Source organism: Leptodactylus fuscus, unplaced genomic scaffold (assembly GCF_031893055.1).
Source record: "Leptodactylus fuscus isolate aLepFus1 unplaced genomic scaffold, aLepFus1.hap2 HAP2_SCAFFOLD_372, whole genome shotgun sequence".
Classification (NCBI taxonomy): Eukaryota; Metazoa; Chordata; class Amphibia; order Anura; family Leptodactylidae; genus Leptodactylus; species Leptodactylus fuscus.
Window position 1 is genome coordinate 61,221 of NW_027440395.1, and position 16,793 is coordinate 78,013.

Sequence of the window (16,793 nt, forward strand, 5' to 3'; positions counted from 1 at the left end):
GCCGCTCCTGTACTCATACATGTACCAGACAGTCAGCAGGTAGATGGCGCTGCTGAGTCCTGGGGTACATCTATATAGGGGGTGGAGCTCCTGTACTCATACATGTACCAGACAGTCAGCAGGTAGATGGCGCTGCTGAGTCCTGCGGTACATCTATATAGGGGGTGGAGCTCGCCCCTCCTGCACTCATACATGTACCAGACAGTCAGCAGGTAGGGGGCGCTGCTGAGTCCTGGGGTACATCTATATAGGGGGTGGAGCTCCTGTACTCATACATGTACCAGACAGTCAGCAGGTAGGGGGCGCTGCTGAGTCCTGGGGTACATCTATATAGGGGGTGGAGCTCCTGTACTCATACATGTACCAGACAGTCAGCAGGTAGATGGCGCTGCTGAGTCCTGGGGTACATCTATATAGGGGGTGGAGCTCCTGTACTCATACATGTACCAGACAGTCAGCAGGTAGGGGGCGCTGCTGAATCCTGGGGCACATCTATATAGGGGGTGGAGCTCACCGCTCCTGCACTCATACATGTACCAGACAGTCAGCAGGTAGATGGCGCTGCTGAGTCCTGGGGTACATCTATATAGGGGGAGGAGCTCCTGCACTCATACATGTACCAGACAGTCAGCAGGTAGATGGCGCTGCTGAGTCCTGGGGTACATCTATATAGGGGGTGGAGCTCGCTGCTCCTGTACTCATACATGTACCAGACAGTCAGCAGGTAGATGGCGCTGCTGAGTCCTGGGGTACATCTATATAGGGGGTGGAGCTCGCTGCTCCTGTACTCATACATGTACCAGACAGTCAGCAGGTAGATGGCGCTGCTGAGTCCTGGGGTACATCTATATAGGGGGTGGAGCTCACCGCTCCTGCACTCATACATGTACCAGACAGTCAGCAGGTAGATGGCGCTGCTGAGTCCTGGGGTACTTCTATATAGGGGGTGGAGCTCGCCCCTCCTGCACTCATACATGTACCAGACAGTCAGCAGGTAGGGGGCGCTGCTGAGTCCTGGGGTACATCTATATAGGGGGTGGAGCTCCTGTACTCATACATGTACCAGACAGTCAGCAGGTAGATGGCGCTGCTGAGTCCTGGGGTACATCTATATAGGGGGTGGAGCTCCTGCACTCATACATGTACCAGACAGTCAGCAGGTAGATGGCACTGCTGAGTCCTGGGGAACATCTATATAGGGGGTGGAGCTCCTGTACTCATACATGTACCAGACAGTCAGCAGGTAGATGGCGCTGCTGAGTCCTGGGGTACATCTATATAGGGGGTGGAGCTCACCGCTGCTGCACTCATACATGTACCAAACAGTCAGCAGGTAGATGGCGCTGCTGAGTCCTGGGGTACATCGATATAGGGGGTGGAGCTCCTGTACTCATACATGTACCAGACAGTCAGCAGGTAGATGGCGCTGCTGAGTCCTGGGGTACATCTATATAGGGGGTGGAGCTCGCCGCTCCTGTACTCATACATGTACCAGACAGTCAGCAGGTAGATGGCGCTGCTGAGTCCTGGGGTACATCTATATAGGGGGTGGAGCTCGCCCCTCCTGCACTCATACATGTACCAGACAGTCAGCAGGTAGATGGCGCTGCTGAGTCCTGGGGCACATCTATATAGGGGGTGGAGCTCCTGCACTCATACATGTAGCAGACAGTCAGCAGGTAGATGGCGCTGCTGAGTCCTGGGGTACATCTATATAGGGGGCGGAGCTCCTGCATTCATACATGTAGCAGACAGTCAGCAGGTAGATGGCGCTGCTGAGTCCTGGGGTACATCTATATAGGGGGTGGAGCTCGCCGCTCCTGTACTCATACATGTACCAGACAGTCAGCAGGTAGATGGCGCTGCTGAGTCCTGGGGCACATCTATATAGGGGGTGGAGCTCCTGCACTCATACATGTACCAGACAGTCAGCAGGTAGATGGCGCTGCTGAGTCCTGGGGTACATCTATATAGGGGGTGGAGCTCGCTGCTCCTGCACTCATACATGTACCAGACAGTCAGCAGGTAGATGGCGCTGCTGAATCCTGGGGCACATCTATATAGGGGGTGGAGCTCACCGCTCCTGCACTCATATATGTACCAGACAGTCAGCAGGTAGATGGCGCTGCTGAGTCCTGGGGTACATCTATATAGGGGGTGGAGCTCGCTGCTCCTGCACTCATACATGTACCAGACAGTCAGCAGGTAGATGGCGCTGCTGAGTCCTGGGGTACATCTATATAGGGGGTGGAGCTCCTGCACTCATACATGTACCAGACAGTCAGCAGGTAGATGGCGCTGCTGAGTCCTGGGGCACATCTATATAGGGGGTGGAGCTCGCCGCTCCTGTACTCATACATGTACCAGACAGTCAGCAGGTAGATGGCGCTGCTGAGTCCTGGGGTAAATCTATATAGGGGGTGGAGCTCGCCGCTCCTGTACTCATACATGTACCAGACAGTCAGCAGGTAGATGGCGCTGCTGAGTCCTGGGGTACATCTATATAGGGGGTGGAGCTCGCCGCTCCTGCACTCATGCATGTACCAGACAGTCAGCAGGTAGATGGCGCTGCTGAGTCCTGGGGTACATCTATATAGGGGGTGGAGCTCCTGTACTCATACATGTACCAGACAGTCAGCAGGTAGATGGCGCTGCTGAGTCCTGGGGTACATCTATATAGGGGGTGGAGCTCCTGCACTCATACATGTACCAGACAGTCAGCAGGTAGATGGCGCTGCTGAGTCCTGGGGTACATCTATATAGGGGGTGGAGCTCCTGTACTCATACATGTACCAGACAGTCAGCAGGTAGGGGGCGCTGCTGAGTCCTGGGGTACATCTATATAGGGGGTGGAGCTCCTGTACTCATACATGTACCAGACAGTCAGCAGGTAGATGGCGCTGCTGAGTCCTGGGGTACATCTATATAGGGGGTGGAGCTCACCGCTCCTGTACTCATACATGTACCAGACAGTCAGCAGGTAGATGGCGCTGCTGAGTCCTGGGGTACATCTATATAGGGGGTGGAGGTCGCTGCTCCTGCACTCATACATGTACCAGACAGTCAGCAGGTAGATGGCGCTGCTGAGTCCTGGGGTACATCTATATAGGGGGTGGAGCTCGCCGCTCCTGCACTCATACATGTACCAGACAGTCAGCAGGTAGATGGCGCTGCTGAGTCCTGGGGCACATCTATATAGGGGGTGGAGCTCGCCGCTCCTGTACTCATACATGTACCAGACAGTCAGCAGGTAGATGGCGCTGCTGAGTCCTGGGGTACATCTATATAGGGGGTGGAGCTCCTGTACTCATACATGTACCAGACAGTCAGCAGGTAGATGGCGCTGCTGAGTCCTGGGGTACATCTATATAGGGGGTGGAGCTCGCCCCTCCTGCACTCATACATGTACCAGACAGTCAGCAGGTAGGGGGCGCTGCTGAGTCCTGGGGTACATCTATATAGGGGGTGGAGCTCCTGTACTCATACATGTACCAGACAGTCAGCAGGTAGGGGGCGCTGCTGAGTCCTGGGGTACATCTATATAGGGGGTGGAGCTCGCTGCTCCTGCACTCATACATGTACCAGACAGTCAGCAGGTAGATGGCGCTGCTGAGTCCTGGGGCACATCTATATAGGGGGTGGAGCTCACCGCTCCTGCACTCATACATGTACCAGACAGTCAGCAGGTAGATGGCGCTGCTGATTCCTGGGGCACATCTATATAGGGGGTGGAGCTCCTGCACTCATACATGTACCAGACAGTCAGCAGGTAGATGGCGCTGCTGAGTCCTGGGGTACATCTATATAGGGGGTGGAGCTCCTGCACTCATACATGTACTAGACAGTCAGCAGGTAGATGGCGCTGCTGAGTCCTGGGGCACATCTATATAGGGGGTGGAGCTCGCCGCTCCTGTACTCATACATGTACCAGACAGTCAGCAGGTAGATGGCGCTGCTGAGTCCTGGGGTAAATCTATATAGGGGGTGGAGCTGACCGCTCCTGTACTCATACATGTACCGGACAGTCAGCAGGTAGATGGCGCTGCTGAGTCCTGGAGTACATCTATATAGGGGGTGGAGCTCGCCGCTCCTGTACTCATACATGTACCAGACAGTCAGCAGGTAGATGGCGCTGCTGAGTCCTGGGGTACATCTATATAGGGGGTGGAGCTCCTGTACTCATACATGTACCAGACAGTCAGCAGGTAGATGGCGCTGCTGAGTCCTGCGGTACATCTATATAGGGGGTGGAGCTCGCCCCTCCTGCACTCATACATGTACCAGACAGTCAGCAGGTAGGGGGCGCTGCTGAGTCCTGGGGTACATCTATATAGGGGGTGGAGCTCCTGTACTCATACATGTACCAGACAGTCAGCAGGTAGATGGCGCTGCTGAGTCCTGGGGTACATCTATATAGGGGGTGGAGCTCCTGTACTCATACATGTACCAGACAGTCAGCAGGTAGGGGGCGCTGCTGAATCCTGGGGCACATCTATATAGGGGGTGGAGCTCACCGCTCCTGCACTCATACATGTACCAGACAGTCAGCAGGTAGATGGCGCTGCTGAGTCCTGGGGTACATCTATATAGGGGGAGGAGCTCCTGCACTCATACATGTACCAGACAGTCAGCAGGTAGATGGCGCTGCTGAGTCCTGGGGTACATCTATATAGGGGGTGGAGCTCGCTGCTCCTGTACTCATACATGTACCAGACAGTCAGCAGGTAGATGGCGCTGCTGAGTCCTGGGGTACATCTATATAGGGGGTGGAGCTCGCTGCTCCTGTACTCATACATGTACCAGACAGTCAGCAGGTAAATGGCGCTGCTGAGTCCTGGGGTACATCTATATAGGGGGTGGAGCTCGCTGCTCCTGCACTCATACATGTACCAGACAGTCAGCAGGTAGATGGCGCTGCTGAGTCCTGGGGTACATCTATATAGGGGGTGGAGCTCCTGCACTCATACATGTACCAGACAGTCAGCAGGTAGATGGCGCTGCTGAGTCCTGGAGTACATCTATATAGGGGGTGGAGCTCGCCGCTCCTGTACTCATACATGTACCAGACAGTCAGCAGGTAGATGGCGCTGCTGAGTCCTGGGGTACATCTATATAGGGGGTGGAGCTCCTGTACTCATACATGTACCAGACAGTCAGCAGGTAGATGGCGCTGCTGAGTCCTGGGGTACATCTATATAGGGGGTGGAGCTCACCGCTCCTGCACTCATACATGTACCAGACAGTCAGCAGGTAGATGGCGCTGCTGAGTCCTGGGGTACATCTATATAGGGGGTGGAGCTCGCCCCTCCTGCACTCATACATGTACCAGACAGTCAGCAGGTAGGGGGCGCTGCTGAGTCCTGGGGTACATCTATATAGGGGGTGGAGCTCCTGTACTCATACATGTACCAGACAGTCAGCAGGTAGATGGCGCTGCTGAGTCCTGGGGTACATCTATATAGGGGGTGGAGCTCCTGCACTCATACATGTACCAGACAGTCAGCAGGTAGATGGCACTGCTGAGTCCTGGGGAACATCTATATAGGGGGTGGAGCTCCTGTACTCATACATGTACCAGACAGTCAGCAGGTAGATGGCGCTGCTGAGTCCTGGGGTACATCTATATAGGGGGTGGAGCTCACCGCTGCTGCACTCATACATGTACCAAACAGTCAGCAGGTAGATGGCGCTGCTGAGTCCTGGGGTACATCGATATAGGGGGTGGAGCTCCTGTACTCATACATGTACCAGACAGTCAGCAGGTAGATGGCGCTGCTGAGTCCTGGGGTACATCTATATAGGGGGTGGAGCTCGCCGCTCCTGTACTCATACATGTACCAGACAGTCAGCAGGTAGATGGCGCTGCTGAGTCCTGGGGTACATCTATATAGGGGGTGGAGCTCGCCGCTCCTGTACTCATACATGTACCAGACAGTCAGCAGGTAGATGGCGCTGCTGAGTCCTGGGGCACATCTATATAGGGGGTGGAGCTCCTGCACTCATACATGTAGCAGACAGTCAGCAGGTAGATGGCGCTGCTGAGTCCTGGGGTACATCTATATAGGGGGCGGAGCTCCTGCACTCATACATGTAGCAGACAGTCAGCAGGTAGATGGCGCTGCTGAGTCCTGGGGTACATCTATATAGGGGGTGGAGCTCGCCGCTCCTGTACTCATACATGTACCAGACAGTCAGCAGGTAGATGGCGCTGCTGAGTCCTGGGGTACATCTATATAGGGGGTGGAGCTCGCCCCTCCTGCACTCATACATGTACCAGACAGTCAGCAGGTAGGGGGCGCTGCTGAGTCCTGGGGTACATCTATATAGGGGGTGGAGCTCCTGTACTCATACATGTACCAGACAGTCAGCAGGTAGATGGCGCTGCTGAGTCCTGGGGTACATCTATATAGGGGGTGGAGCTCCTGCACTCATACATGTACCAGACAGTCAGCAGGTAGATGGCACTGCTGAGTCCTGGGGAACATCTATATAGGGGGTGGAGCTCCTGTACTCATACATGTACCAGACAGTCAGCAGGTAGATGGCGCTGCTGAGTCCTGGGGTACATCTATATAGGGGGTGGAGCTCACCGCTGCTGCACTCATACATGTACCAAACAGTCAGCAGGTAGATGGCGCTGCTGAGTCCTGGGGTACATCGATATAGGGGGTGGAGCTCCTGTACTCATACATGTACCAGACAGTCAGCAGGTAGATGGCGCTGCTGAGTCCTGGGGTACATCTATATAGGGGGTGGAGCTCGCCGCTCCTGTACTCATACATGTACCAGACAGTCAGCAGGTAGATGGCGCTGCTGAGTCCTGGGGTACATCTATATAGGGGGTGGAGCTCGCCGCTCCTGTACTCATACATGTACCAGACAGTCAGCAGGTAGATGGCGCTGCTGAGTCCTGGGGCACATCTATATAGGGGGTGGAGCTCCTGCACTCATACATGTAGCAGACAGTCAGCAGGTAGATGGCGCTGCTGAGTCCTGGGGTACATCTATATAGGGGGCGGAGCTCCTGCACTCATACATGTAGCAGACAGTCAGCAGGTAGATGGCGCTGCTGAGTCCTGGGGTACATCTATATAGGGGGTGGAGCTCGCCGCTCCTGTACTCATACATGTACCAGACAGTCAGCAGGTAGATGGCGCTGCTGAGTCCTGGGGCACATCTATATAGGGGGTGGAGCTCCTGCACTCATACATGTACCAGACAGTCAGCAGGTAGATGGCGCTGCTGAGTCCTGGGGTACATCTATATAGGGGGTGGAGCTCGCTGCTCCTGCACTCATACATGTACCAGACAGTCAGCAGGTAGATGGCGCTGCTGAATCCTGGGGCACATCTATATAGGGGGTGGAGCTCACCGCTCCTGCACTCATATATGTACCAGACAGTCAGCAGGTAGATGGCGCTGCTGAGTCCTGGGGTACATCTATATAGGGGGTGGAGCTCGCTGCTCCTGCACTCATACATGTACCAGACAGTCAGCAGGTAGGAGGCGCTGCTGAGTCCTGGGGTACATCTATATAGGGGGTGGAGCTCCTGCACTCATACATGTACCAGACAGTCAGCAGGTAGATGGCGCTGCTGAGTCCTGGGGCACATCTATATAGGGGGTGGAGCTCGCCGCTCCTGTACTCATACATGTACCAGACAGTCAGCAGGTAGATGGCGCTGCTGAGTCCTGGGGTAAATCTATATAGGGGGTGGAGCTCGCCGCTCCTGTACTCATACATGTACCAGACAGTCAGCAGGTAGATGGCGCTGCTGAGTCCTGGGGTACATCTATATAGGGGGTGGAGCTCGCCGCTCCTGCACTCATACATGTACCAGACAGTCAGCAGGTAGATGGCGCTGCTGAGTCCTGGGGTACATCTATATAGGGGGTGGAGCTCCTGCACTCATACATGTACCAGACAGTCAGCAGGTAGATGGCGCTGCTGAGTCCTGGGGTACATCTATATAGGGGGTGGAGCTCCTGTACTCATACATGTACCAGACAGTCAGCAGGTAGGGGGCGCTGCTGAGTCCTGGGGTACATCTATATAGGGGGTGGATCTCCTGTACTCATACATGTACCAGACAGTCAGCAGGTAGATGGCGCTGCTGAGTCCTGGGGTACATCTATATAGGGGGTGGAGCTCACCGCTCCTGTACTCATACATGTACCAGACAGTCAGCAGGTAGATGGCGCTGCTGAGTCCTGGGGTACATCTATATAGGGGGTGGAGCTCGCTGCTCCTGCACTCATACATGTACCAGACAGTCAGCAGGTAGATGGCGCTGCTGAGTCCTGGGGCACATCTATATAGGGGGTGGAGCTCGCCGCTCCTGTACTCATACATGTACCAGACAGTCAGCAGGTAGATGGCGCTGCTGAGTCCTGGGGTACATCTATATAGGGGGTGGAGCTCCTGTACTCATACATGTACCAGACAGTCAGCAGGTAGATGGCGCTGCTGAGTCCTGGGGTACATCTATATAGGGGGTGGAGCTCGCCCCTCCTGCACTCATACATGTACCAGACAGTCAGCAGGTAGGGGGCGCTGCTGAGTCCTGGGGTACATCTATATAGGGGGTGGAGCTCCTGTACTCATACATGTACCAGACAGTCAGCAGGTAGATGGCGCTGCTGAGTCCTGGGGTACATCTATATAGGGGGTGGAGCTCCTGTACTCATACATGTACCAGACAGTCAGCAGGTAGGGGGCGCTGCTGAGTCCTGGGGTACATCTATATAGGGGGTGGAGCTCGCCGCTCCTGTACTCATACATGTACCAGACAGTCAGCAGGTAGGGGGCGCTGCTGAGTCCTGGGGCACATCTATATAGGGGGTGGAGCTCCTGCACTCATACATGTACCAGACAGTCAGCAGGTAGATGGCGCTGCTGAGTCCTGGAGTACATCTATATAGGGGGTGGAGCTCGCCGCTCCTGTACTCATACATGTACCAGACAGTCAGCAGGTAGATGGCGCTGCTGAGTCCTGGGGCACATCTATATAGGGGGTGGAGCTCCTGCACTCATACATGTACCAGACAGTCAGCAGGTAGATGGCGCTGCTGAGTCCTGGGGTACATCTATATAGGGGGTGGAGCTCGCTGCTCCTGCACTCATACATGTACCAGACAGTCAGCAGGTAGATGGCGCTGCTGAATCCTGGGGCACATCTACATAGGGGGTGGAGCTCACCGCTCCTGCACTCATATATGTACCAGACAGTCAGCAGGTAGATGGCGCTGCTGAGTCCTGGGGTACATCTATATAGGGGGTGGAGCTCGCTGCTCCTGCACTCATACATGTACCAGACAGTCAGCAGGTAGATGGCGCTGCTGAGTCCTGGGGTACATCTATATAGGGGGTGGAGCTCCTGCACTCATACATGTACCAGACAGTCAGCAGGTAGATGGCGCTGCTGAGTCCTGGGGCACATCTATATAGGGGGTGGAGCTCGCCGCTCCTGTACTCATACATGTACCAGACAGTCAGCAGGTAGATGGCGCTGCTGAGTCCTGGGGTAAATCTATATAGGGGGTGGAGCTCGCCGCTCCTGTACTCATACATGTACCAGACAGTCAGCAGGTAGATGGCGCTGCTGAGTCCTGGGGTACATCTATATAGGGGGTGGAGCTCGCCGCTCCTGCACTCATACATGTACCAGACAGTCAGCAGGTAGATGGCGCTGCTGAGTCCTGGGGTACATCTATATAGGGGGTGGAGCTCCTGCACTCATACATGTACCAGACAGTCAGCAGGTAGATGGCGCTGCTGAGTCCTGGGGTACATCTATATAGGGGGTGGAGCTCCTGTACTCATACATGTACCAGACAGTCAGCAGGTAGGGGGCGCTGCTGAGTCCTGGGGTACATCTATATAGGGGGTGGAGCTCCTGTACTCATACATGTACCAGACAGTCAGCAGGTAGATGGCGCTGCTGAGTCCTGGGGTACATCTATATAGGGGGTGGAGCTCCTGTACTCATACATGTACCAGACAGTCAGCAGGTAGGGGGCGCTGCTGAGTCCTGGGGTACATCTATATAGGGGGTGGAGCTCCTGTACTCATACATGTACCAGACAGTCAGCAGGTAGATGGCGCTGCTGAGTCCTGGGGTACATCTATATAGGGGGTGGAGCTCCTGCACTCATACATGTACCAGACAGTCAGCAGGTAGATGGCGCTGCTGAGTCCTGGGGTACATCTATATAGGGGGTGGAGCTCGCCGCTCCTGCACTCATACATGTACCAGACAGTCAGCAGGTAGATGGCGCTGCTGAGTCCTGGGGTACATCTATATAGGGGGTGGAGCTCCTGCACTCATACATGTACCAGACAGTCAGCAGGTAGATGGCGCTGCTGAGTCCTGGAGTACATCTATATAGGGGGTGGAGCTCGCCGCTCCTGCACTCATACATGTACCAGACAGTCAGCAGGTAGATGGCGCTGCTGAGTCCTGGGGTACATCTATATAGGGGGTGGAGCTCGCCGCTCCTGCACTCATACATGTACCAGACAGTCAGCAGGTAGATGGCGCTGCTGAGTCCTGGGGTACATCTATATAGGGGGTGGAGCTCGCCGCTCCTGTACTCATACATGTACCAGACAGTCAGCAGGTAGATGGCGCTGTTGAGTCCTGGGGTACATCTATATAGGGGGTGGAGCTCCTGTACTCATACATGTACCAGACAGTCAGCAGGTAGATGGCGCTGCTGAGTCCTGGGGTACATCTATATAGGGGGTGGAGCTCGCCCCTCCTGCACTCATACATGTACCAGACAGTCAGCAGGTAGGGGGCGCTGCTGAGTCCTGGGGTACATCTATATAGGGGGTGGAGCTCCTGTACTCATACATGTACCAGACAGTCAGCAGGTAGATGGCGCTGCTGAGTCCTGGGGTACATCTATATAGGGGGTGGAGCTCGCCGCTCCTGCACTCATACATGTACCAGACAGTCAGCAGGTAGATGGCGCTGCTGAGTCCTGGGGTACATCTATATAGGGGGTGGAGCTCGCCGCTCCTGTACTCATACATGTACCAGACAGTCAGCAGGTAGATGGCGCTGCTGAGTCCTGGGGTACATCTATATAGGGGGTGGAGCTCCTGTACTCATACATGTACCAGACAGTCAGCAGGTAGGGGGCGCTGCTGAGTCCTGGGGTACATCTATATAGGGGGTGGAGCTCCTGCACTCATACATGTACCAGACAGTCAGCAGGTAGATGGCGCTGCTGAGTCCTGGGGTACATCTATATAGGGGGTGGAGCTCCTGCACTCATACATGTACCAGACAGTCAGCAGGTAGATGGCGCTGCTGAGTCCTGGGGTACATCTATATAGGGGGTGGAGCTCCTGTACTCATACATGTACCAGACAGTCAGCAGGTAGATGGCGCTGCTGAGTCCTGGGGTACATCTATATAGGGGGTGGAGCTCCTGTACTCATACATGTACCAGACAGTCAGCAGGTAGATGGCGCTGCTGAGTCCTGGGGTACATCTATATAGGGGGTGGAGCTCGCCGCTCCTTATATTGATCTGGTAGATTTTCCTCCTGTATTTCTGCTGTATTGGACTGACTTGTGACCTCTGACCAATCAGGGAGAAGATGTGACTGATATTAAAGCGGAGGCTGAAGAAGAGAGGATGAGGGGCCATCACCTGTGTAAGAGGGAAGTGGAGGAGGAGATTCCAGGAGGTGTTACCACAGGTATATAAATTGAAAGGGCTGTAAAACAGCAGCCACGTTGGGTCATTATCCTGGAGTGCTGCCTTTTTACATCGCTCTAGACTATATGCTGCCCAGGTGTCTCATATGGACTGGAGTAGATACTCCACTTACAATTGCCAAACTCCTGCTTAATGGCCATGTTCATTGGAAAAACCAAACCCAGCCATGTAAGGTCGGGTTCACACCTGCGCCTGGTCTCCGCTTTAGCTTATCCGGCAGGTTTCCGTCTTCTGTCCCAAGAAACTGGACAGGGGACGGAAACCTGGCGGTCAGTTTTCAAACCCATTCACTTGAATGGGTTTGCAAAAGTGACCCCCCTCTGTGCGTCTTCTGCCTCTCTGTGACAAAACTGGGGAACAGGCGGCGCAGGTGTGAACCCACCCTCACCCCTGAGGATAAAGCCAGGTTTGGCCTGGTAGACATAGCCCAGTTTTAGGGTAAATCTGACATGTGTTGCTTTACGCTACAATAATGTTATTGCTTTTACTCATCCGTTTTCTATGACTTGTTAGAGTAAGTGTTGAATGCGCAGCGACACATTTCTGGGTGAAAACCCCTTTTCAAGCTAAATTACACATCACATTTGGCTTGAAAAAGGGGTTCTTGTTACCTTAAAACTGTTGCTGTGTATTCCAGACATAAAAGGGGTCTATCACCTCCTTCAAGTCTATTCATCTGCTAGCACCATTGTACACAGCACATTGCAGGGATAAACAACAGACGTATATGATGTATAGCAGTTTTGTAGTTTTGGAGAAAAGTAATGTTGAAGTGATATGTAAATGAGGCGGTTGGTGCACTCAGGGCACATCTTCAGCACCACTTGTGTCCCATCTCTTAATTCTATGAGGTCACCCATCCTACTCAGTGAGCTTTCGTGCAGAAGAGGGACCCAAGGGTAAGAATGCTACTCTCTCTCCAGTGGTCAGGACTGAACTTATCCTTTTAAGAGATTATTTGTTTTCTTTAATGACAAGCTAATCAATTTGGTATATAAAGAACTGATAAAAGAATAGTGTGGTCAGACCATGGTCCAATAATTATCCAACAGCCAAAACCTTGTGGAAACTGAAAAGGTGATGTTAGAGCCGTTGCATTAGAAATGAGCAGAAACTCTCAAAGGGGTTTTCTCATCTCAGGATTTCTTGTTCCTGCTGATAATACACAGATACCAGGATCACTGCTCAAGAACCTTTACTGGGGTTTATCAGGGCTCAATAACTGGAGAAGAGAATATGGATGGCTGAAAGCAGGGACTGAGTCATCTTTAGGACCTGAGAACAGGTCTGTGACCTAAGCAACTAACTCTAAACACTGAGTACAAAGATTTAACCCTATCTGCAAACAAGGCAAGACAGAGAAAGCAGTGTATTTGGTAAAACACTTCCGTTAGCCTAAGCTACAAGTCTGAATATGATCCTTGAGATGGGAATACCTCTTTGAAAGACTATTTTCTACTACATGACAATATAAGCTCGCAGGTTTTCTCTTTGGTTGTGCAATAAGTCTCAATATGTCAATAATTTTTAAATATTTCTATAAAACCTGATTAGCTGTAAATTTTACGAGTCTCCATTGAGGTTTGAACTGTTCTTGACCGGTCCTCTCTGCGGTGTCTTTCAGATGTGCAGGACTGGGCCCTTGATGCTCTAATCACTGAAGGTAACATGGAGTATGCTCTACAGCTCTTGTCCCCAGGTAAGTCTCCTCGCATGGAAGGCTTTGTTGGAGAAAGTTTGACAACTGCATAATTAAACCTCATTATGAACTTAGGGATCATCAGAGATGAACCGGATTTATGTACAGAATATGAGAAAAGTCTTACACATAAATCACATTTTGTCAAAACATATATATAGAACAAACTCAAAGCAACAACCACACCCGCATTTCAATAAAACATTAGCAGTTTATTTTGTATCCAATGTTAAAATTATAAGGACACATGAAGACAAAATCATACACATAAATAACAGGGAAACCGTGAGGTTAAAGTGCCAGCAACACCAAAATGATACAGGTGAGCGTGCAGTATTATAATATCTCTCAATGTAAACATTGCCCACAATAGGATCTAAAAATACAAAGTCATAGGTTACCAAGAGAGTAAGGGAAGGATATACGATAACGCCTATAAAGTGCAAACCACCTCCCTGACTACTCTATGCTAAATCAGCCAATAAAATCCAAAGCAAAATATCCAAATCACAATGTTTTATTGAAATGCGGGTGTGGTTGTTGCATTGAGTTTGTTCTATAAATCACATTTTGATAGATATAAATGAATTCACACAGGTGAGAAGCCATATTCATGTTCAGAGTGTGGAGAAACATGGAAGGCTTTGTGTTAGAATTATGACATGATTAAATGTCAGTCCGTGGCCGAGGCATATGACCTTTGTCAGTGTGGAAGTGTCTAATATTTTGACACTAGAGTCAGCACCCCTAATTCACCCTGACTAGAATATCAATATTCAACAGTGTATTGTGATTTTATGATAAAGTGTTTTCTAGATTCATGTTTTCCTTTTCAAGAAAAGCTGAGAGCATGGCCTGGAAATCCACACGTGTCATGGCACCCATTTTCACCTGTGGCTCACACCAGAACTTGTCAATCTGTACATTATGGGTGACTTTCACAGGGGAAAATAGTGTATGCAGGGTGTCAGTATCACCCCTGACAGCAGAATATAAGGGGTTTAGAAGCGATTTTTCTGCTACTTTAAAGGGTAAATAAAGTATGAATATTATAAATTTGTCTACATTAAAGGTTTAAAAAAAAAAAAATCACAATCCATTTTCCACAGAAAATCCCAGTGCGATCTCTGAGGAAAACTTCATGTTATCAGTAAAGGATAATGGAGAAAATGAAGCTTTGATGGAGCGCTCCTCAGGAGAAAACCTCATTACCCCTAATTTAACACTTCACAATGCAGCTATATTATATAATCCTCATAAACGTGAAGAACCTTCTGACCAATCAGCGATTGTGAGCACAAGTACATATGTAAAAATGGGTAAAAAGTTTGAATGTGGTGAGTGTGGAAAACAGTTTACACAAAGTTCAGGTCTTTTCACGCACAGAAGAATTCACACAGGAGAGAAGCCATATTCATGTTCAGAATGTGGAAGAAGTTTTATTTCAAAATCACATCTTGTTAGACATGAGAGAATTCACACAGGTGAAAAGCCATTTCCATGTTTAGAATGTGGAAAATATTTTATTACTAAAGCCAAACTTAGGGATCATCAAAGAATTCACACAGGGGAAAAACCGTTTACATGTTCTGAATGTGGGAAGTGTTTTACACAAAAATCCCATCTTATTATACATGAAAGAAGTCACACAGGAGAGAAGCCATATTCATGTTCACTATGTGGAAAATGTTTTATAAATACATCAAGACTTGTTATACATGAAAGGCGTCACACAGGGGAGAAGCCATATTCATGTGCACTATGTGGAAAATGTTTTACAGATAAATCACATCTTGTTAGACATGAGAGAAGTCACACAGGAGAAAAGCCATATTCATGTGCACTATGTGGAAAATGTTTTACTGATAAATCAACTCTTGTTATACATGAGAGAAGTCACACAGGAGAGAAGCCATATTCATGTACAGAATGTGAGAAAAGTTTTACACATAAGTCACATCTTGTTAGACATAAGCGAAGTCACACAGGAGAGAAGCCATATTCATGTTCAGAATGTGGAAAATGTTTTACAAATAAATCACATCTTGTTAGACATGAGCGAAGTCACACAGGAGAGAAGCCGTATTCATGCTCACTATGTGGGAAATGCTTTACAGATAAATCAAGTCTTATTACTCATGTGAGAAGTCACACAGGAGAGAAGCCATATTCATGTTCAGTATGTGGAAAGTGCTTTACAGATAGATCAAGTTTTGCTACACATGTGAGAATTCACACAGGAGAGAAGCCATATTCCTGTTCAGAATGTAGCAAATGTTTTATTACTAAAGCCAAACTGAGAGATCATATTGCAAGGCTTCATTGACTATGGAAATGTTATGGTCTAAGTTCTAACTTTCTATTCTTTTACACATTGAATAAGCTTCTGATCACTTGGTCCCTGCCCTCTTCTCTTATATTGTGTTTCTTCTACCTGATTGTATTTTGATCTTGCATGTTTAAAAATAGTAATAAAAGATTATTAATGAAAATAAAAATACCCCATCAAGATCTGTTTATCCCATAAGGTAATTTAGGCATATTAATCTCTTTTTTTGCACTATACTATACATTTACGGTGTGGCAGGGAGGGTGCACCAGGCTATAGCAGAGGAGTCGGCCATCGTGTACAGCTTTTACCCTGTTGACTTATCCAAGTCTGAAAACACAAAAGTGTTTAAATGTACAAAATTTGCAAAAAAGGTTTACAGGATATACGGATTACACAGCAACTAAAAAAAAATGTTTGAGTGCAAGCAGCCTGGATATGCCATACATTCAGATTATATTTACCTGAGTTTACTTCATGTGACCAGAATCTATTGAGGAAGTCTTGTGGATACAAGGAAGAAAAGAAGATCCTTGTCTACTGTCACAGCCATGAAGCTGAAATACCACCGTCAGTGATTCAACAACCCTCCAGACACACAATATATTTATTTTGCTTGTATATCACCATCCTATTCCGCCGCGCTTTACAGACATTCAGTCACTGTTCACACACAGTTTTTTGGTCAGGAATTTGGTCAGAAAACTGACTCAAATTCCTCCTCCTGAAAAGGCTCACAATCTAGATTCCCGAATAGTCTGTCCTTGGAGTGTGGGAGGAAACCACTAAACATGGAAAAAACATACAAACTCCTTGCAGATGTCATCCTTGATTGGATTGGAACCCAAGACTGCAGCACTGCAAGGCTGTAGAGCTAACCACTGATCTACTGACACACACACAATTTAAAGGGAGACCTCCATTTCCACAATAACCTATCACAATAGGCTACAAAGGAGTGAAAAGACTCCACCATCCACTCAAGAAGCTACCACCACTTTTGGTAAGAAAAAATATCCTTGTACCATGGACC

General features: G+C 50.1%; 1 protein-coding gene across 3 annotated transcripts in view; it reads left to right on the plus strand.

Moving 5' to 3' along the window:
- The window catches only part of LOC142188108 (uncharacterized), a 38,707-nt gene extending 22,771 nt beyond the window's left edge, over positions 1 to 15,936 (plus strand). For all 3 annotated transcript variants that reach the window (XM_075261771.1, XM_075261773.1, XM_075261772.1), the window contains 2 exons: positions 11,604 to 11,712; positions 14,541 to 15,936. In XM_075261771.1, the coding sequence (XP_075117872.1) occupies positions 11,604 to 11,712; positions 14,541 to 15,757 (1,326 nt within the window). In that variant the 3' untranslated portion in view covers positions 15,758 to 15,936. The remainder of the gene's footprint in view (positions 1 to 11,603; positions 11,713 to 14,540) is intronic.
- The last annotated feature ends 857 nt before the right edge of the window (positions 15,937 to 16,793 follow it).